The sequence below is a fragment of the Hemitrygon akajei genome, chromosome 9, assembly GCF_048418815.1.
Source record: "Hemitrygon akajei chromosome 9, sHemAka1.3, whole genome shotgun sequence".
Classification (NCBI taxonomy): domain Eukaryota; kingdom Metazoa; phylum Chordata; class Chondrichthyes; order Myliobatiformes; family Dasyatidae; genus Hemitrygon; species Hemitrygon akajei.
In genome coordinates this window covers 166859050-166880379 of record NC_133132.1, presented here as the reverse complement: position 1 = coordinate 166880379, position 21330 = coordinate 166859050, and the positions used below count along the sequence as shown (strand labels likewise).

The following is a 21330-nucleotide window of genomic DNA, read 5'->3' as shown; positions in this document are numbered from 1 at the left end:
CCAGGCGAAGGTCATCGAGCTGCAGCTCCAGTTCCCTAACTCGGTCCCTCAGGAGCTGCAGTTCGACACACCTGGCGCATTGATGCACCATCAATAACTCACGCCGAGACTTAGGAAGTGAGATATCGGCTTTTATTGACTGAAGGACAACACTACATCCTGGGGAAAATGAGGGAGAGCAGCAGGCCACAGTCGCCTTTATACAGGGGTCTGTGGGAGGAGCCACAGGGGTAGTCAGCAGGGTCTTGGGAGGAGCCACAGGAGCAGTCAGACAGGTATATCTAGTTCACCACATTCACCCCCCCTTTGTTTAAAAAAATTCCCAAGCATATTTACAGGTTAAGTCGATCAGGTGGTCGAATCGTTCGCTGCGATCTACGTAGCTCCGGCTGCAATTGCACAGGAGCCGGAGGTGATGACGGCACAGGTGCCGGAGGTGGTGTGTGCTCCGAAGGCGGAGAGTGGGTTAATTCTGTCCCAACAGGAGGTGTCAGGGACCCCTCGCGTGTGAGCGAGGGCCCTGGAACAGACGCATACGGAGTCTGTGTGGGGCACGGTGCGTGCGGAGTCACCTCGGGTACAGGGTGCATAGTTACCGTGGAGTGCTCGGGGTAGTGGTCTGCTGCTCCGGCGGGCGCCAGGTCGCGGACAGAGACCGTGTCCTCCTGCCCATCAGGCAAGACCACGTAGGCATACTGGGGATTAGCATGCAGGAGGTGAACCTTCTCGACCAGTGGTGAGTACTTATTACTCCTCGCATGTTTACGCAGCAGCACTGGCCCCGGGGACGTCAGCCAAACTGGCAGGGTGGTCCCAGTGACAGACTTCCTGGGAAAAGAGAATAAGCGTTCGTGAGGGGTGGCATTAGTGGACGTACACAACAGGGAGCGGATAGAGTGGAGTGCCTCAGGGAGGACCTCCTGCCATCGGGAGACCGGCAACCCTTGTGACTTAAGGGCTAAAAGTATGGCCTTCCACACTGTGGCATTCTCCCTCTCCACCTGGCCATTCCCCCGGGGATTATAACTCGTGGTGCGACTAGTAGCTATGCCCCTAGCAAGCAGGAACCGGCGCAACTCGTCACTCATAAAGGAGGACCCTCTATCACTGTAGACATAGCAGGGATATCCGAACAGTGTGAAGAGCTGGCGCAGGACTTTGATGACCGACGTGGTAGTAGTGTCGGGGCAGGGAACGGCAAAGGGGAATCGCGAGTACTCGTCAATAATACTGAGAAAGTAGACATTGCGGTCGGTGGAGGGAAGGGGGCCCTTAAAGTCAATACTCAGTCGCTCAAAAGGGCGGGTGGCCTTGACAAGCTGCGCAGTGTCAGGACGGTAGAAGTGCGGTTTGCACTCAGCGCAGATCTGGCAGTCCCTGGTCATCGTCCGGATGTCCTCCAGGGAGTATGGCAGGTTCCGGGCTTTAATGAAGTGATAAAACCGGGTGACCCCCGGGTGGCAAAGTTGGGCATGAAGGGCATACAGCTGGTCGAGCTGGGCACTAGCACACGGTCCCCGGGATAGGGCATCAGACGGTTCATTGAGCCTGCCAGGCCGGTACAGGATATCGTAAGTATAGGTGGAGAGTTCTATTCTCCATCGCAAAATTTTATCATTTTTGATTTTGCCCCGCTGTTGGCTGCTGAACATGAACGCAACCGAGCGCTGGTCGGCCAGCAAGGTGAACCTTCTGCCGGCGAGATAGTGCCTCCAGTGCCGAATAGCTTCCACTATGGCTTGGGCTTCTTTCTCCACCGTGGAGTGCCGAAGTTCAGAGCCTTGAAGGGTACGAGAAAAAAACGCCACTGGCCTGCCTTCTTGATTGAGGGTAGCAGCCAGCGCGACGTCAGAGGCGTCACTCTCTACTTGGAAGGGAATGGTCTCGTCTACCGCATGCATCGTTGCTTTGGCAATGTCCCCTTTAATGCAGCTGAAGGCCGCGCGGGCCTCGGCAGAGAGGGGAAAGGTGGTAGACTTGACCAGGGGGCGGGCCTTGTCTGCGTAATGGGGAACCCATTGGGCGTAATAGGAAAAAAACCCCAGGCACCGCCGGAGGGCCTTGAGAGTAGTGGGAAGAGGGAGTTCTAACAGGGGGCGCATACGGTCGGGGTCAGGGCCAATGACCCCGTTCTCCACGACATACCCAAGGATAGCGAGCCGTGTGGTTCTGAACACACACTTGTCCTTGTTATAAGTGAGGTTCAAAGCATCGGCCACCTGAAAAAAACGTTGGAGGTTGGCGTCATGGTCCGACCAGTCGCGACCACAGATGGTGATGTTATCTAGATAGGGAAATGTGGCCGTCAGTTTGTACTGGTCCACCATCCGGTCCATCTCCCTCTGGAAGACTGAGACCCCATTTGTGACACCAAATGGGACGCGCAGAAAGTGATAGAGCCTGCCACCCGCCTCGAAGGCGGTGTAGGGGCGGTCCTCTGGGCGGATGGGGAGCTGGTGATAAGCGGATTTCAGATCAATTGTCGAGTACACCTTGTACTGAGCTATCTGGTTGACCATATCCGCGATGCGGGGTAGGGGGTACGCGTCAAGCTGCGTGAATCTATTGATGGTCTGGCTGTAGTCCACAACCATCCTATTTTTCTGCCCAGTCCGAACAACGACCACCTGGGACCGCCATGGGCTTGTGCTTGGCTCAATGATCCCCTCCCTGAGCAGCCGCTGCACCTCTGAATGAATAAAGGCCCTGTCCCCCGCACTGTACCTCCTACTTTTAGTTGCCACAGGTTTACAGTCGGGGGTCAGGTTGGTGAACAGCGATGGGGGAGGGATCTTGAGGGTGGAGAGGTTGCAAATAGTGTCAGTGGTAACGGAGTATATGGCGAAGTCCCACCAAACTGAGGATTCCTGACAGTGAGTGGTGGGAGGGGCCCGTCATATGCCATAGTCACACTTTCGAGATGGCTCTGGAAGTCCAGCCCCAATAGCACAGGTGCGCACAGCCGAGGCATGACCAGGAACGCAAAGTTCCGATACTCTGTGCCCTGCACCACCAATGTCGCTACACAACCCACCCGGATGTCTGTGGAATGCGACCCTGAAGCCAAGGTGATCTTCTGACGGACCGGCCGTGTCACGAGTCCGCAGCGTTTCACTGTGGCCGGGTCAATAAAACTCTCAGTGCTGCCCGTGTCAAACAGGCAGCTAGTCCTGTGCCCCTCCACCAGGATGTCCATCATCGACCTTGCGAGCTGGTGCGGGGCGCTTTGATCGAGGGTCACGGAAGCCAGCGTTGAACTGGGCGTGTCGAGGGCGGGGCCTGGTGACGCCGGCAAAGATGGCCGCTCACATCCGGGCATGCAAGATGGCGAGGCGGGGGCGGGGCCTGGTGACGCCGGCAAAGATGGCCGCTCACATCCGGGCATGCAAGAGGGCGGCTCCCAGGTCGCACACGGGTAGGTAGGGGCGGGGCCAGGTGACGCCGGCAAAGATGGTTGTCCACATCCGGTCATGCAAAATGGCGGCCCCCAGGTCTCAGACGCGGCGCTGCTCGACCCCGGGCGCGGTTTAAATTTACAGACCTTGGCGAAATGGCCCTTCTTCCCGCAGCTGGAACAAGACGCTTCGCGCGCCGGACAGAGTTCCCGGGCATGTTTCCGAAGCCCACAAAAGTAACAGAGTTTCGTACCTGGCGAATTCGTGGGGTTTGAGATACCGCGACTGGCTGCGGCGTTGGCGAATTCGCTCGGAACCGGGGAATCGCGCGGCTGGACTTCTTCGGCGTACAGTTGCGCAGCCTCTATCGAACTGGCCGTCTCTATCGCAGAGCGTAAGGTAAGATCAGCTTTTTCCAGCAGCCGCTGGCGGATACACACTGACCGAACCCCAGTCACAAAAGCGTCTCGGACCAAGAGTTCCTTATGCTGTTCCGCTGAGAGCGCTTTGCAGTCACAGTCCCGCGCGAGTATCAGTAACTCGCGAAGAAATTCAGCAGTCGACTCCGTAGGCCGCTGTTTTCGCGTGGCCAAGCGGTGCCGTGCATAAACTGGATTTACTGGCCGCAGGTACTGTCTTCGGAGGGCGGCAAGCGCCTCCTCGTAGGTGGATATGTCCCTGATGAACGAATAAACTTTTGGGGCGACCCTCGAGAAGAGAAGTTTGTGCCGAACAGCCGAATCGGTGGCACGAACCTCCTCTAAGTACGATTGGAAGCACACCAGCCAGTGTTCAAAGGCAAGAGCTGCTCCAGGGTCTCGGGGGTCCAAGTCTAGGCGTTCTGGGCGTAAAGTGGTTTCCATGTTGTAACTTTCAGTCAATAAAATTGATGCACCATCAATAACTCACGCCGAGACTTAGGAAGTGAGATATCGGCTTTTATTGACTGAAGGACAACACTACATCCTGGGGAAAATGAGGGAGAGCAGCAGGCCACAGTCGCCTTTATACAGGGGTCTGTGGGAGGAGCCACAGGGGTAGTCAGCAGGGTCTTGGGAGGAGCCACAGGAGCAGTCAGACAGGTATATCTAGTTCACCACACGCAGATGTGGACGTCCGGGAGGCTCGGAGACTCCAGGATCTCCCACATCCGACACCGAGAACAACAAGCTGCCCTCACACTCATACTTCCCGAATAACTGAAAATAACAAGGAGAACTAAAAGATAAGCCTACTGTGCCCTCTTCCGCCTAAGCCCTCTGAGCCCAAGCCCTACACTCTGCTCCCGGCTCACTCTGCTGCCCGCAAACAAAGCTGCCCGCTGCTTAAGGCTGCGTTCTTTTTATATCTTCCCTCCTTCCCAGGCCTCCTTCACGCGCCTGCGCAGTCCCGCTTCTCAGAACTCCGATCTGAGAAGCAATTTGAAAATGGCCGCTGCCACACTTCCTCTCAAAGCCTCGCTGTCTTCTTCCAAAAGATGTGGAAAGTTAAAATCACAGATGCCTGGCATCTCTACTGTCCTAGCTAAGCAGGTGTAAAGAAGAGAGGGGGGAGAAAACTTTACCTAGAGCTTTTCTAATTTGCTTTCTCTGATTGAAGCCTCTCTTCGCAGAAGCGTCTAAGAGCTAAAGCTTCAAAATCATCACTGACTCCGTCCACTCCAATGACGGCCGCTGCTCTTGCTCCGCCTTCCTTTAATTTTTGTTTTTTCTAATTGGCCGCTGGTCAGAGCTCCAAACAAACTGCCACAAGTTGCTGCTCTTTTATACTTGGTCTGTGGACCTGAGTTAAATTCCCTCCCCTCAAGCCTCTGATCTCCTGATTGGTCACTGGTAAGAGCTCACTTTCATTCAGGGACAAACAGCAGTGGTCCCAGCACTGATCCCTGCAGAACTCCACTAGGTACAGACTCCAGCTCGAATAAGTCCCTTTGACCACCACCCTCTGTCTTCTGTGAGCTGAACCTGCCCTGATACTCTGACCTTTTCATTCTGGCCTGGTGATCCAGACATTGGGTTCAGTCACTTTGATGTGGTCAGGGTCCCTGGACCCCACCACCTCGATTTGGCCAGTACCCAACCTTTGCAATTTGGCCCATCACTTAAACTGATCAAACCTCGGGTCCTCCTCACTTCCTCACTCTTGCGGCCTTGCCTCGCCTTGCTTCTGCCACATCAAATTGCCTCCAAGTCCAGTTGGAGGTTATAGGCTATTGTTTGTGAAGATTGTTTACCAGAAAAATAGTGATTAACAAGGTACTTATATGTTTTCCTTGTTTCATCGGCCCTCAGCCGTAAGTTGCAGAGCCAGCACCATCTTAAACTGCATTTGCACGTGTGCATGAAAATCCCCTGACATCCCAGTTTCTGAGATACTCAAACCACCCCTTCTGGCACCAACAATCATTCCACGGTCAAAGTCACTTAGATCACATTTCCTTCCCTATTCTGCTGTTTGGTCTGAACGACAACTGAAGTTCTTGACCATGTCTGCATGCTTTTATGTTGCAACATGATTGGCTGATTAGATATTTGTATTAATGAGTAGGTGTACAGGTGTACCTAATAAAGTGGCCACTGAGTGTATTAGAGCAACTTCTTGACGTGGTCAAATAGAATAGCAGCAGAATCTGTATATTTGAACATTTCAGATATTACACTGCAATGAGTTAATTATTAATTGTCCTTAAGACTTGCAGAACTTGGCCTCTACTAATGAGCAGAACCATGGCGGAGGATGACAGGAGATTCCAAACAGTCGAACTGTTTAAATTCAAAGGCTGCAATATGTCTGGGATTCATACTATCGAACGTCTAGATCAGATGGAAAATTATGATGTTCGAGATTCTGATGTATTTGTAGTAACGTATCCTAAATCTGGTAAGATAATCTTCAGTGTAAAAGTATTTGTAATGTTGCATATTCTCTGCTGCAGCTGGAATTGCAAAAGGCATGGTTAGTTATGTTAATTAAAATGCGATCTACGCATGTAAATAGATAAAGCTTAGCTTTATTTGTCACAGTAGTTTGTGTCAACAACGAACACATTCCAAGGATGTACTAGCGGAAGACCCCAAGTGTCGCCAAACATAGCATGCACACAATTTACCAAGCCGAACTTCTACACCTTTGGAATGTGGGAGGAAACCGGTGTACCCATAGGAAACCGGTGTACCCATAGGAAACCGGTGTACCCATAGGAAACCGAAGCAGACATGGGGAGCACCTACAAACTTCTCACACACAGAACCCTGATCTGATAGCTGGAGCCAGAACTGCTTTGCCACGATGCCCAGACACTGAAACACTCCGGGTTAAGACTGTGTGTAGTGGATCTGATGAATGTTGTAATATTTCTTTTGATGACCCAATCAATTTCAAGGCAACAGTCCTTGATCTCCAAAGAATTTGACTGCACCATATTTGTACGCTCCCATTTAAAGATAAACTACTCTTTCAAAGTTTTCTTTTGAGCAAGCAATGTGAAACCACTGCTGGGATGAAATTAAATTTTCTCCTTCATTGGGAAAGAGCCTGTCTGAGATACCGAAGTGCTGGTTTGTGGGCTATAGTTCTGATGGATTCTGGATCAATGACTCTTTGGGGTTTCTGCTATAGCTTGCATGGGGGGGGGGGGTTTGCTGATGTGGGTGGGGGGAGGGAGGGGTGTTGATGAGGGTGGGGGAGGGGCTGTTGATTAGGGTGGGGGGTGCTGATGTGGGTGGGGGGAGGGAGGGGTGTTGATGAGAGTGGTGGAGGGGCTGTTGATTAAGGTGGGGGGGCTGATGAGGGTGGGGGGGGTTTGCTGATGTGGGTGGGGGAGGGAGGGGTGTTGATGAGGGTGGGGGAGGGGCTGTTGATTAGGGTGGGGGGTGCTGATGTGGGTGGGTGGAGGGATGTTGATGAGGGTGGGGGTGCTGATAAGGGTGGGAGAGGGGTGCTAATGCTTTTACTGCTGTTTGTGCAAAAGGAGGGAAGGGGACTTTGGGGCTTCGATGTTTCTATCATTCATTCCGTGGGTTTTCTTGTTTTGTAGATGTCTGTGAAGAGTAAGAATTTCAGGTTCTATACTGTATACATTCTCTGATATTAAATTGAACCTTTGAACCTTTATGAACCTTTGATTTTAGAACATGGAGATTAAATGGCATTCGACTCAGCAACAATGCTTATTTTCACCCTCAGAAACAGGAATGATTTAGAAATTGATTTATCTACATTTTGAAGATAACAACACAATATTGCAGTCCATGTCAAAGTAAAATATGGTCTAAAAATATGTATGTTTACATATACTACCCTGAGATTCACTTTCTTGCAGGCATTTACAGGAAAATAAAAAATACTGTAGAATTTTTGAGAGAGCTACACATAAACAAAGACCAACAAACAACCAATGGGTAAAAAATACTTAGAATATGAGTTATAGAATCCTTGAAAGTGGGTCTGTAGGTTGTAGGATCAGGTCCATGTTGAGGTGAGTGAAGTCATCACGTTGGTTCAAGAGCCTGATGGCTCTAGGGTAATAACTGTTCCTGAACTTGGTGGTGTGGGACCTAAGGCTTCTGTACCTTCTGCCCAATGCAAGCAGTGAGGAGAGGATATGGACAGAGACCTTCACATACAGACACCTTCTTCCGGCTGCAACGAGCGAGCAGCTGGGAGAGGGTGCTGAACAACCGCTCACCTTCCGCCCTCTCCTCAATGATTTCAGTCTTCCTTGACCACTTTAATGCGTGAGACTGGGCGAGAAATGGAGTCGAAGTTATCAAAGCTTTACTGCGATTAGTCAGACAGAATTGTGTGGCAAGCATTTCTTTAAGGTTCTCTTTAGTGAGGTTCAGGCAGTGAACAGGTAGGGGAAGGACAAGCAATCTAAAAGCATAGAGAATGCAGACACAGTATTCAGTGACACAGAATGAAAATAAAAGTTTAGCATTTGAAACATAATTCATATCTTGTTTGTTAATGTCGAGGTATACATATCTAGAAGGATAATATTTTATTTTTTGTATTAATATATAATATGCATTATTATGTATTAACATAATATATTAATTAATATGTTAACATAATGTAGATTAATGTCTAGTATCGTAGTGGTTATTGCAACACTTTTACAGCACAAGTGATTGGAATATCAGGCTACAATATGCATCACCGCCATTAAGGAGTTTGTGCATTTGTCCGTGACTGAATAGGTTCCCTTGGGGTGCTCCGGTTTCCCCCACAGGTTCGGAAGGGTCAGTAATTTGTGGGCATGCTATGTTGGAGCCAGAAGCATGGCAACACCTGCAGGCTGCCCCCAGGATATCCTCCGACTGTGTTTATCGTTGACACAAGCAACACGTTTCACTGTACTTGTGACAAATACAGTTAATCTCTCCTGTGCCATTGAGCAATTGCTTTGACGTGGAGAGACGCTCAGCAATTTAATAAATGTAAACGTTTTGCTAAATTATGCTTTTGTTTTCAAAATTTTAGGAACAATATGGATGCAGAATATTTTGAAACATATTTTTATGGATGGAGATTTGCAAACGGGAGAATACAAGCCATCCTACTGCGAGGTTCCCTGGCTTGAGTTGGCAATAAAGGAAATTAATGTGGATGACCGCCCATCACCTCGATTGTTTGTCACACATCTGCCTTATGAACTCATCCCAAAAGCTTTGAAGAAGAAAAAGGCCAAGGTGAGAATGATAAACACAGGAGTCTCTGCAGATTCTAGATATCCAGAGTGTACACGCAAACTGCTGGAGGAATGCAGCAGGTCAGGCAGCATCTATGGAGAGGAGCACCTCTTGGAAGGTTCTATATCCATAGATGCTGCCTGACCTGCTGAATTCCTTCAGCACTTTGCGTGTGTGGCTCAATTTATTTTCTGTTGCAAATCCCAGTCAATGAACAGAGATGAGGATGTGGATGCAGAGGGTAGGGGGATCTGTCGACTTCATTGACACAGATGGCCGTGGAGGCCAAGTTGTTGGATATCTTTAAATGAGCCGTCAAAGGTTACAGGGAGAAGGCAAGAGAATGGGGTTGAGAGGGATAATTAATCAACTATGATGAAATGGTGGAGACGGCTCGATGGGCCAAATGGCCTAATTCTGTGCCTTTGTCTTAGTTCCAAATTCCAATTCATGAAGAATAAATTAAAGCACATTTTAAGATAAACACACAAAATGCTGGAGGAACTCAGCAGGTCAGGCACCATCTATGGAAATGACTTAAACTGTCAACATTTCGGGTTGAGGCCCTTCTTCAGTCCTTCCTCTGAATTTCCAGGGCATCTAGAGAATCTCTATATCCAGTACACACTTTGGCTCAGGAGTTTCTGTGCTACAATGTTAAAAGTCATGCATAATGCAAAGAATGCTGGCAAGTTCTGCACTATATCTGTGTTTGAGCCCTGCACGTTTAGTAACTGGTATTAGTAACTAACTGTCTCCTTGAACCTAAGAAACTGTAGTAACATAGAAAACATACAGCACAATACAGGCCTGTCAGCCCACAAAGCTGTGCCGAACATGTCCTTTACCTTAGAACTACCTAGGCATCACCCATAGCCCTCTATTTTTATAAGCTCCACATAGCCATCCAGGAGTCTCTTAAAAGACCCTATCATTTCCACCTCCACCATCACCAGCAGCCCATTCCACGCACTCAACACTCTCTGCGTTTTAAAAAAAAATTTAAAATGAAATAAAAATAAAATAAAATAAATTAAAAAATTTAAAAAATTTAAAAAAACTTCCTCTGTACCTACTTCCAAGCACCTTAAAACTGTGTCCTCTCATGCTAGCCATTTCAGCCCTGGGAAAAAGCTTCTGACTATCCACATGATCAATGCCTCTCATTATCTTATACACCTCTATCAGGACACCTCTCATCCTCTGTTGCTCCAAGGAGAAAAGGCCAAGTTCACTCAACCTATTCTCATAAGGCATGCTCCCCAATCCAGGCAACATCCTTGTAAATCTCCTCTGCACCCTTTCTACGTCCTTCCTATAGTGAGGCGACCAGAACTGAACGCAGTACTCCAAATGGGGTCTGACCAGGGTCCTATATAGCTGTAACATTACCTCTTGGCTCCTAAATTCAATTCCACAATTGATGAAGGCCAATGCACCGTATGCCTTCTTAAACACAGATTTGAGTGTCCTATAGACTCGGACCCCAAGATGCCTCTGATCCTCCACACTGCCAAGAGTCTTACCATTAATACTATATTCTGCCATCATATTTGACCTGCCAAAATGAACCACCTCACACTTCTCTGTTTTGAACTCTATCTGCCACTTCTCATCCCAGTTTTGCATCCTATCAATATCCTGTTGTAACCTCTAACAGTCCTCCACACTATCCACAACATCCCCAACCTTTGTGTCATCAGCAAGTTTACTAACCCATCCATCCACTTCCTCATCCAGGTCATTTATAAAAATCACAAAGAGTAGGAGACCCAGAACAGATCCCTGAGGCACACCACTGGTCACCAACCTCCATGCAGAATATGACCCGTCTACAACCACTCTTTGCCTTCTGTGAGCAAGCCAGTTCTGGATCCACAAAGCAATGTCCCCTTGGATCCCATGCCTCCTTACTTTCCCAATAAGCTTTGGATGGGGTATCTTATCAAATGCCTTGCTGAAGTGCATATACACTACATTTACTGCTCTACCTTCATCAATGTATTTAGTCACATTCTCAAAAAATTCAATCAGGCTCGTAAGGCACAACCTGCCTTTGACAAAGCCATGCTGACTATTCCTAATCACATTATGCCTCTCCAAATGTTCATAAATCCTTCCTCTCAGGATCTTCTCCATCAACTTACCAACCACTGAAGTAAGACTCAGTGGTTTATAATTTCTTGGACTCTCTCTACTCCCTTTCCTGAATAATAGAACAACATCCGCAACCCTCCAATCCTCCGGAACCTCTCCCGTCCTCATTGATGATGCAAAGATCATTGCCAGAGGCTCAGCAATCTCCTCCCTCGCTTCCCACAGTAGCCTGCGGTACATCCCGTCCAGTCCCAGAGATTTATCCAACTGGATGCTTTCCAAAAGCTCCAGCACATCCTTTTCCTTAATATCTACATTCTCAAGCTTTTCAGTTCACTGCAAGTCATCCCTACAGTCACCAAGATCCTTTTCTGTAGTGAATACTGAAGCAAAATATTCATTAAATACCTCCACTATATCCTCCATTTCCATACACACTTTTCCACTGCCACATTTGATTGGTCATATTCTCTCACGTCTTATCCTCTTGCACTTCACATACTTCTAGAATGCCTTGGGGTTTTCCTTAATCCTATCTGCCAATGCCTTCTCATGGCCCCTTCTGGCTCTCCTAATTTCATTCCTAAGCTCCTTCCTGCTGGCCTTATAATCTTCTAGATTCCTATCATTACCTAGTTTTTTGAACCTCTCATAAGTAAGCTTTTCTTTTCTTCTTGACTAGATTTACAACAGCCTTTGTACGCCACGGATCTTGTACCCTACCATCCTATCCATGTCTTATTGGAACATACCTATTCAGAACCCATGCAAGTATCCCCTGAACATTTGCCACATTTCTTCCATATGTTTCTCTGAAAAGATCTGTTTCCAATTTATGCTTCCAAGTTCCTGTCTGATAGCTTCATATTTCCCCTTACTCCAATTAAACTTTTCCCTAACTTGTCTGTTCCTACCTCTCTCCAATGCAATGTAAAGCATATGATCACTATCTCTAAAATGCCCTCCCACTGAGAGATCTGACACCTGACCAAGTTTATTTCCCAATACCAAATCAAGTACAGCCTCTCCTCTTGTAGGCTTATCTACATAGTGTCAAGAAACCCTCCTGAACACACCTAACAAACTCCACCTCATCTAAACCCCTCACTCTAGGGAGATGCCAATCAATATTTGGGAAATTAAAATCTCCCACCACAACAAACCTGTTATTATTACTCCTTTCCAGAATCTGTCTCCCTATCTGCTCCTTGATGTCCCTGTTACTATTGGGTAGTCTATAAAAAAACACCTGGTAGAGTTATTGACCCCTTCCTGTTTCTAACTTCCACTCACAGAGACTCCATAGACAACCCCTCCATGACTTCCTCCTTTTCTGCAGCATTGACACTATCTCTGATCGACAGTGTCGCACCTCCACCTCTTTTGCCTCCATCCCTAACCTTTCTGAAACATCTAAAGCCTGGCACTTGAAGTAGCCACTCCTGCCCTTGCACCATCCAAGTCTCTGTAATGGCCACAACATCATAGCTCCAAGTGCTGATCCACGCTCTAAGCTCATCCGCTTTATTCATGATACTCCTCACATTAAAATAGACACATCTCAAGCCATCGGTCTGAGTGCGTCCCTTCTCCATCACCTGCCTATCCTCCCTTCCACACTGTCTCCAAGCTTTCTCTATTTGTGAGCCAACTTCCCTTTGCTCCATCACATCAGTTCGGATCCCCCCCCCCCCCCACCACAGCAATTCTAATTTAAACTCTCCCCAACAGCCTTAGCAAACCTCCCTGCCAGAATATTGGACCCCTCAGATTCAAGTGCAACCCATCCTTTTTGTACAGGTCACACCAGCCCCAGAAGAGGACCCAATGATCCAGAAATCTGAATTCCTGTCCCCTGCTCCAATCCCTCAGCCATGCAGTTATCCTGCACCTCACTCTAGTCCTATACTCACTGTCGCATGGCACAAACAGTAATCCTGAGATTACTACCTTTGAGGTCCTGCTTCTCAACTTTTTTCCTAACTCCCTGTAGTCTGTTTTCATGACCTCCGCCCTTTTCCTACCTTAGTCATTGGTACCACTATGTACCACGACCTCTGGCTGTAATCTGAGCAAACCTGCTTACTCCCACTGCTTTGCTTTTTCAGCTCGGTGAGGGCAAGCTGCACATTCTAACCTCTCAGACCTGAATTTTGATGTATATTGCACATGAGGTGATTGCATGTTTAAAGCAACTGCCTGCTATCAAGTGCAAAGTGACATGCACTTAAAAATGCAATCACAAACAAACAGTTGGGGGAAACTCAGCAGGCCAGGCAGCACCTACGGAAAAGAATTTCGGGCCGAGACCCTTTCGGCAGGTCTGACAGTCAACGTATTGGGCTGAGACCCTTCACTAGAAGAGTCCTGCTGAAGGATCTCGACCTGAAACATCAACTACTCTCCCCATAGATGCCGCCTGGCCTGCTGAGTTCCTCCAGCATTTTGTGTGTGTTGCTTGGATTTCCAACATTTGCAGATTCTCTCTTGTTTAACAATGCGATCAGATGCAAGAGGTGGAGTATTGGTACCAAATGTGATCATAGAACATGGAGCATATAGTTCTGAGCAAAAATCATAGGCACATGTATATAACTAGGGTGCCTAAGACTTCTGCACAGTACTGTAGTAATTTTATGCATTGCAATGTACTGCTGCCACAAAAGAAACAACGCGTATGACGTATGTGAGTGATGATAATCAGATTCTGATATGGGTCTCTATTGTGGACTGAGAGTGGGAAGGGGGCAGGATGAGGGTTATCATAGTTGGGGAAAGGGGAAGAGAGAGAGGAGGGATTGGAAAGCACCAGAGGGACATTCTGTAATGATCAATAACAGAAATAAATATCAATAACATTCTGTTATAATAATTTTATTAAGTTCAATTGTTTGGAATCAAATGACATTGCCTGGTGTGTCAGACAGACAGACAGACATACTTTATTGATCCCAAGGGAAACTGGGTTTCGTTACAGCCACACCAACCAAGAATAGTGATGAAATATAGCAAAATAAAACCAGAAATAATTAAATAATAATAATAAGTTAATCATGCGAAGTGGAAATAAGTCCTGGACCAGCCTATTGGCTCAGGGTGTCTGACACTCTGAGGGAGGAGTTGTAAAGTTTGATGGCCACAGGTAGGAATGACTTCCTATGACGCTCAGTGTTACATCTCGGTGGAATGAGTCTCTGGCTGAATGTACTCCTGTGCCTAACCAGTACATTATGGAGTGGATGGGAGATATTGTCCAAGATGGCATGCAACTTGGACAGCATCCTCTTTTCAGACACCACCGTCAGAGAGTCCAGTTCCACACCCACAACATCACTGGCATTACGAATGAGTTTGTTGATTCTGTTGGTGTCTGCTACCCTCAGCCTGCTGCCCCAGCACACAACAGCAAACATGATAGTACTGGCCACTACAGACTCGTAGAACATCCTCAGCATCAGTTGGCTGTGTCTGCACCTATGACACCCTTCTGCCTCCTGTCCCACACACCTGCCACAGCGTTCCAGCTTCACCATTCCCAACACCTTTCGTTCCTGCCAGATTTACAAACTCACTCTCCACTCCACGTTGACAACTACCGTACTGTGCAAATGAAATATTTCAAGTTCTTGAGACAACATCAAATAGATATTAATGTACATCCCCAGAGTTAATGAACTTAGCAACAGTACCATGATAGAAACTTTTCATCATAAATAGTAACACAACTGGCTTTTTGACAGGGCAATTTCACATCTGAGCATTCGGAAATCTGGTCTCCTTTAAATATATGTAGTGCATTTGAATTTGGTAAACATACATCAGATTTAAACTGAAGAGAATTAAAAAAACGAATGTTCACCAATTTACAATGGAAGTGTAGTCCTATACTGTATCTGACTGCTTGTTTGAAAAGTTTTACTCATCCCAAGAATTTCTTCATTGCTTCAGATTAAACGCACAAGTGAATTTACCAAATAAATACACTCCTTGGCCACCTTATTAGGTATGCCTGTACACATGCTTTCTAAGGCAAATATCTAATCAGACAATCATGTGGCAGCAACTCAACGAAGACATGATTAAGAGATTCTTTGGTTATTCAGAGAAAACTTTGCAATTGGGAGGAAATGTGATTTTTGTGACTTTGACCTTGGAATGATTGTTGGTGTCGGACGGGGTGGTTTGAGTATCTCAGAAACTGCTGATCTCCTGGGATTTTCACGCACAACAGTCTCTGAAGTTTGCAGAGGATGGTAGGAAAAACAAAAAAAAAAAGAAAACATCCAGTGGTGATGGTTCTGTGGGCAAAATCGCCTTGTTAATGAGAGAGATCAGAAGAGAATGTGCAGACTGGTTCAAACTGGCAGGAAAATGACGGTAACTCAGATAATCATGCATTACAAAAGTGGCATGCAGAAGAACATCTCTGAATGTATAACTCGTCAAATGCATTGTATACGCCATGCTTCGGAAGTACATCTTGTGCTGTTTTAAAAGCTTTCCAATGTTCTACAAAGGAATCCATTCAGATAGTATTTCAGGTGGCCTAATTTGCATTTGGTTTTAATAAATTTGCATCTCATTTATCAAACTCTGAAGTAATTTGGACTGACAACCATGAACTGTACGGATACCTGCAAGGCTACTTCTGAATTTTGGCCAGTTAGCCTAAGCAATAACACTTTTGATCTTCACTCAAACAATCATACTGGACTTAGATTCACGACTGTGTAGGGTAATATCGTGGGTGACAGATGACACGTATTGTTCATAATAGAAACGGTTCTACATAATTCACAAAAAACATCATTGAGTTCTTGTCTTAATTTTAAGGGAGGGTATCCCACATATTGACATCTGTGTAAGACAGGGGGTTCTCAACCTTTTTTACTGCATCAATACCATTAAGCAGGGGGTCCCTGGACCCCAAGATGGGAACCCCTGATTCCCCAGGCCCTGTAAGATGACTGCTTTTGGTTTGTTCGTAATGGAAGTAAAGGGCTGTGACTTTTCTTAAACACACAAAATGACTCTTGCATGTTTTATTCAAAAATTCCTACATCTAGACTGGAGAAACTTTGCATGGGTTAAGGGTGAAAGGTGAAAAGATTAAGGGGAACATGAAGAGAACCTTCTTCACTCAGAGACTCATGAGAGCATGGAACGAGCTGCCAGCGTAAGTGGTGCATGCAAGCTCGACTTCAACTTTTAAAAGACGGTTGGATAGATGCATGGGTGGTAGGGGTATAGAGGCCTATAGACCCGATCAAGGTCGATGGGATTAGGCATTTTAAATGGTTAAGCACAGACTAGATGGGACGAAGGGCCTGTTTCTGTGCTGTACTTTTCTATGACTCTATGACTCTAAAAATAATTGTGCAATTGACGATGATTATTAATTACAATGCTGTTTAACTCATCAGGTTATCTACGTGTACAGAAACCCCAAGGACGTTGCAGTCTCTTATTACCATTTTCACAAGTTTGCTAATTATTTGGAAACTCCAGAAAGTTTTGGGGCTTTTCTTCAGAGATTTCTGGAAGGACAAGGTATGGAAGCACAAATTACACTTATGTATCTTTTCATAACTTTCTAGTGATCGCTAAGAACGTACACTCAATAATAAGCCTGGCAGGAGTGAAATTGATGCATCCCAGTCAAATTTTAATGTATGGAATTTAAGAATAAAATCATTCTAGTTTGTGTATGATTCAAGATTGTTCGACGTCAATAAGAGTACACAGGCTTAAAGAAGAACAAAATCATTGTCAGTCTGGATCCGATCAGCAAAGGTTAGTTTATTGTATGTCCATAAAATGATGGCAGACTCAGACTTGTCTGTACGTAAAGTGGCTCTGACAGGAAATGGGAATGTAGTGGATATCTGTTTAAAGTACAAAGTTCAGAATAAATTTATTATCAAAGTACATAAAGGATATGTCACTATATACAAGCCTGAGATTCATTTTCGTGCAGTCATACTCAATAAGTCCATAATGACATAATAATAATTTAGAATCAATGAAAGACTGCACCAATGTGCAAAAACAACAAACTGTCCAAATACAAGAGGTAAGAAGTAATAATAATAATAAATAAATAAGCAACAAATATCTAGAACATGAAATAAAACAGAGAAACATTGAAAATCTACAGTACAATACAGGCCCTTCGGCCCACAAAGCTGTGCCGAATATGTCCTTACCATAGAAATTACCTAGGCTTACCCATAGCCCTCTATTTTTTTCTAAGCTCCATGTAGCCATCCACGAGTCTCTTAAAATACCCTATCATTTCCGCCTCCACCACCGCTACCAGCAGCCCATTCCACGCACTCACCACTCTCTGTGTAAAAAAACTTACCCCTGACATCTCCTCTGTACCTACTTCGAAGAAGCTTAAAACTGCCCTCTCGTGCTAGCCATTTCAGCCCTGGGGAAAAGCCTCTGACTATTCACATGATCAATGCTTCTCATTATCTTGTACAGCTCTATCAGGTCACCTCTCATCCTCTGTCGCTCCAAGGAGAAAAGGCCAAGTTCACTCAACCTATTCTCGTAAGGCATGCTCCCCAATCCAGGCAACATCCCTGTAAATCTCCTCTGCACCCTTTCTATGGTTTCTACATCCTTCTTGTAGTGAGAACATAGAACATAGAACAATACAGCACAGTACAGGCCCTTTGGCCCACAATGTTGTGCCGACCCTTAAACCCTACCTCCCATATAAACCCCCCCACATTAAATTCTAGTGTGTCTGCCTCCACCACTGACTCAGGCAGTGCATTCCACACACCAACCACTCTCTGAGTAAAAAACCTTCCTCTAATATCCCCCTTGAACTTCCCACCCCTTACTTTAAAGCCATGTCCTCTTGTACTGAGCAGTGGTGCCCTGGGGAAGAGGCGCTGGCTGTCCACTCTATCTATTCCTTTTTAAGGCGATCAGAATTGAGCACAGTATTCCAAGTGGGGTCTGACCAGGGTCCTATATAGCTGCAACATTACCTCTCCGCTCTTAAACTCAATCCCACGATTGATGAAGGCCTATGCACCACATGCCCTCATAACCACAGTCAACCTGCACAGCAGCTTTGAGTGTCCTATGGACTTAGACCCCAAGATCCCTCTCTGATCCTTCACACTGCCAAGAGTCTTACCATTAATGCTATATTCTGCCATCATATTTGACCTACTAAAATGAACCACCTCACACTTCTCTGGGTTGAACTCCATCTGCCACTTCTCAGCCCAGTTTTGCATCCTATCAATGTCCCGTTGTAACCCTGACAAACCTCCACACCATCCCCAACACTTTCAACCTTTGTGTCATCAGCAAATTTACTAACCCATCCATCCACTTCCTCATCCAGGTCATTTATAAAAATCACAAAGAGTAGGGGTCCCAGAACAGATCCCTGAGGCACACCACTGGTCACCTGACTATGTAACAGTTTCTTCCCCCAAGCTATCAGACTCCTCAATACCCAGAGCCTGGACTGACACCTTACTGCCCTATTGTCTTGCTTATTATTTATTGTAAGGCCTGCACTGTTTTGTGCACTTTATGCCGTCCTGGGTAAGTCTTGTAGTCTAGTGTAGTTTTTTTTCTGTGTTATTTTTTATGTAATTCAGTCTGGTTTTTGTACTGTGTCATGTAACACCATGGTCCTGAAAATACGTTGTCTCATTTTTACTATGTACTGTACCAGCAGTTATGGTCGAAATGACAATAAAAGTGACTTGACTTGACCTGACCAGCCTCCATAGAGAATATGACCTGTCAATCAATCTACAACCACTCTTTGCCTACTATGGGCAAGCCAGTTCTGGATCCACAAAGCAATGCCCCCTTGGATCCCATGCCTCCTTACTTTCTCAATAAGCCTTGCATGGGGTACCTTAACAAATGCCTTGCTAAAATCCATATACACTACATCTACGGCTTTACTTTCATCAATGTGCTTAGTCAGATCCTCAACAATTCAATCAGGCTCATAAAGTACGACCTGCCTTTGACAAAGCCATGCTGACTATTCCTAATCATATTATGCGTCTCCAAATGTTCATAAATCCTGCCTCTCAGGATCTTTTCCATCAACTTACCAACCACTGAAGTAAGACTCACTGCTCTATAATTTCCTGGGCTATCTCTACTCCCTTTCTTGAATAAGGGAACAGCAACTACAACCTTCCAATCCTCCGGAACCTCCCCCGTCCTCATTGATGATGCAATGACCATTGCCAGAGGCTCAGCAATCTCCTCCCTCCCTTCCCACAGTAGCCTGGGGTACATCCCATCCGATCCCAGTGATTTATCCAACTTGATGCTTTCCATAAGCTTCAGCACATACTCTTACTTAATATTTACATTCTCAAGCTTTTCAGTCCACTGCAAGTCATCCCTACAATCGCCAAGATCATTTTCCATAGGGAATACTGAAGCAAAGAATTAAGAACCTGAATTAATACTGAATTAAGAACCTCTGCTGTTTAATTTGATTCCATACACACTTTTCCATTGTCACACTTAATTGGTCTATTCTCTCATGTCTTATCCTTTTGCTCTTCACATACTTGTAGAATGCCTTGGGATTTTCCTTAATCCTGTCTGATCAATATTTGGGAAATTAAAATCTCCCACCACAACAACTCTGTTATTATTACTCCTTTCCAGAATCTGTCTCCCTATCTGCTCCTCAATGTCCCCGTTACTATTGGGTGGTCTATAAAAAAACACCCAGTAGAGTTATTGACCCCTTCCTGTTCCTAACTTCCACCCACAGAGACTCTGTAGACAACCCCTCCATGACTTACTCCTTTTCTATGGCCATGACACAATCTCTGATCAACAGTGCCATACCCCCACCTCTTTTGCCTCTCTCCCTGTCCTTTCTGAAACATCTAAAGCCTGGCATTTGAAGTAACCATTCCTGCCTCTGAGCCATCCAAGTCTCTGTAATGGCCACAACATCATAGCTCCAAGTGCTGATCCACACTCTAAGCTTATCCGCTTTATTCATGAGACTCCTCGCATTAAAATAGATATATCTCAAACTGTCCCTTCTCTATCACCTGCCTATCCTCCCTTTCATACTGTCTCCAAACTTTCTCTGTTTGTGAGCCAACCTCCCTCTGCTCCATCACGTCAGTTCGATTCCCACCCCCCAGCAATTCTAGTTTAAACTCTCCCCAACAGCCTTAGCAAACCTTCCCGCCAGGATATTGGTCTCCCTGGGATTCAAATGCAACCCGTCCTTTTTGTACAGGTCCTGCCCCTGCTCCAACCCCTCAGCCATGCATTTATCTTCCACTAAATTCTATTCACATGGCACGGGCAGTAATCCTGAGATTACTACCTTTTATGGTCCTGCTTCTTAACTTCCTTCCTAACTCCCTGTAGTCTGTTTTCAGGACCTCCTCCCTATTCCGACCTATGTACCACGACCTCTGGCTATTCTCCTTCCCACTTCAAGATATCGTGGACACGATCAGAAACATCCCGGACCCTGGCACCTGGGAGGCAGACTACCATCTGCCTTTCTTTCCTGCGACCACAAATTCACCTATCTGACCCCCTAACTATAGAGTGCCCTATCATTGCTGCCATCTTCCTTTCCCTACCCATCTGAGCCACAGGGCCAGACACTGTACCAAAGGCGCGACCACTGTTGCTTCCCCCAGATAGGTTATCCAACCAAATAGTACTCAAGCAGGAGTACTTATTGTTAAGGGGCACAGCCACTGGGGTACTCTCTAGTACCTGCTTCTTGCCCTTCCCTCTGCAGACTGTAACCCACTTCTCTGTCTCCTGTGGTCTCGGGGTGACTACCTGCCTATAGCTTCTCTCTATCACCTCCTCACTTTCCCTGATCAGACGAAGGTCATCGAGGTCCCTAACACGATCTCTAAGGAGCTGCAGCTCGATGCACCTGGCGTAGATGTAAGGTATTTCTTAATAAACTTATTTTAAACTAAAGGTTCAGGTCAAGTCAAGTCACTTTTTATTGTCATTTCGACCATAACTGCTGGTACAGTACACAGTAAAAACGAGACAACATTTTTCAGGACCACAGTGTGACATGATGCATCGTGTCTGGCACCAACAATCATCCCACAATCAATGTCACTTAGATCACATTTTTT

The 21330-nt window shown here is 46.2% G+C and overlaps 1 protein-coding gene across 1 annotated transcript in view; it reads left to right on the top strand.

Moving 5' to 3' along the window:
• Positions 1-3694: 3694 nt before the first annotated feature.
• The window catches only part of LOC140733730 (amine sulfotransferase-like), a 40144-nt gene continuing 22508 nt past the window's right edge, over positions 3695-21330 (top strand). Inside the window, exons 1-4 of the mRNA XM_073057439.1 lie at positions 3695-3794; positions 6086-6275; positions 8880-9088; positions 16609-16735. Coding sequence (XP_072913540.1) covers positions 6110-6275; positions 8880-9088; positions 16609-16735 — 502 coding nt within the window. The 5' untranslated portion in view covers positions 3695-3794; positions 6086-6109. The remainder of the gene's footprint in view (positions 3795-6085; positions 6276-8879; positions 9089-16608; positions 16736-21330) is intronic.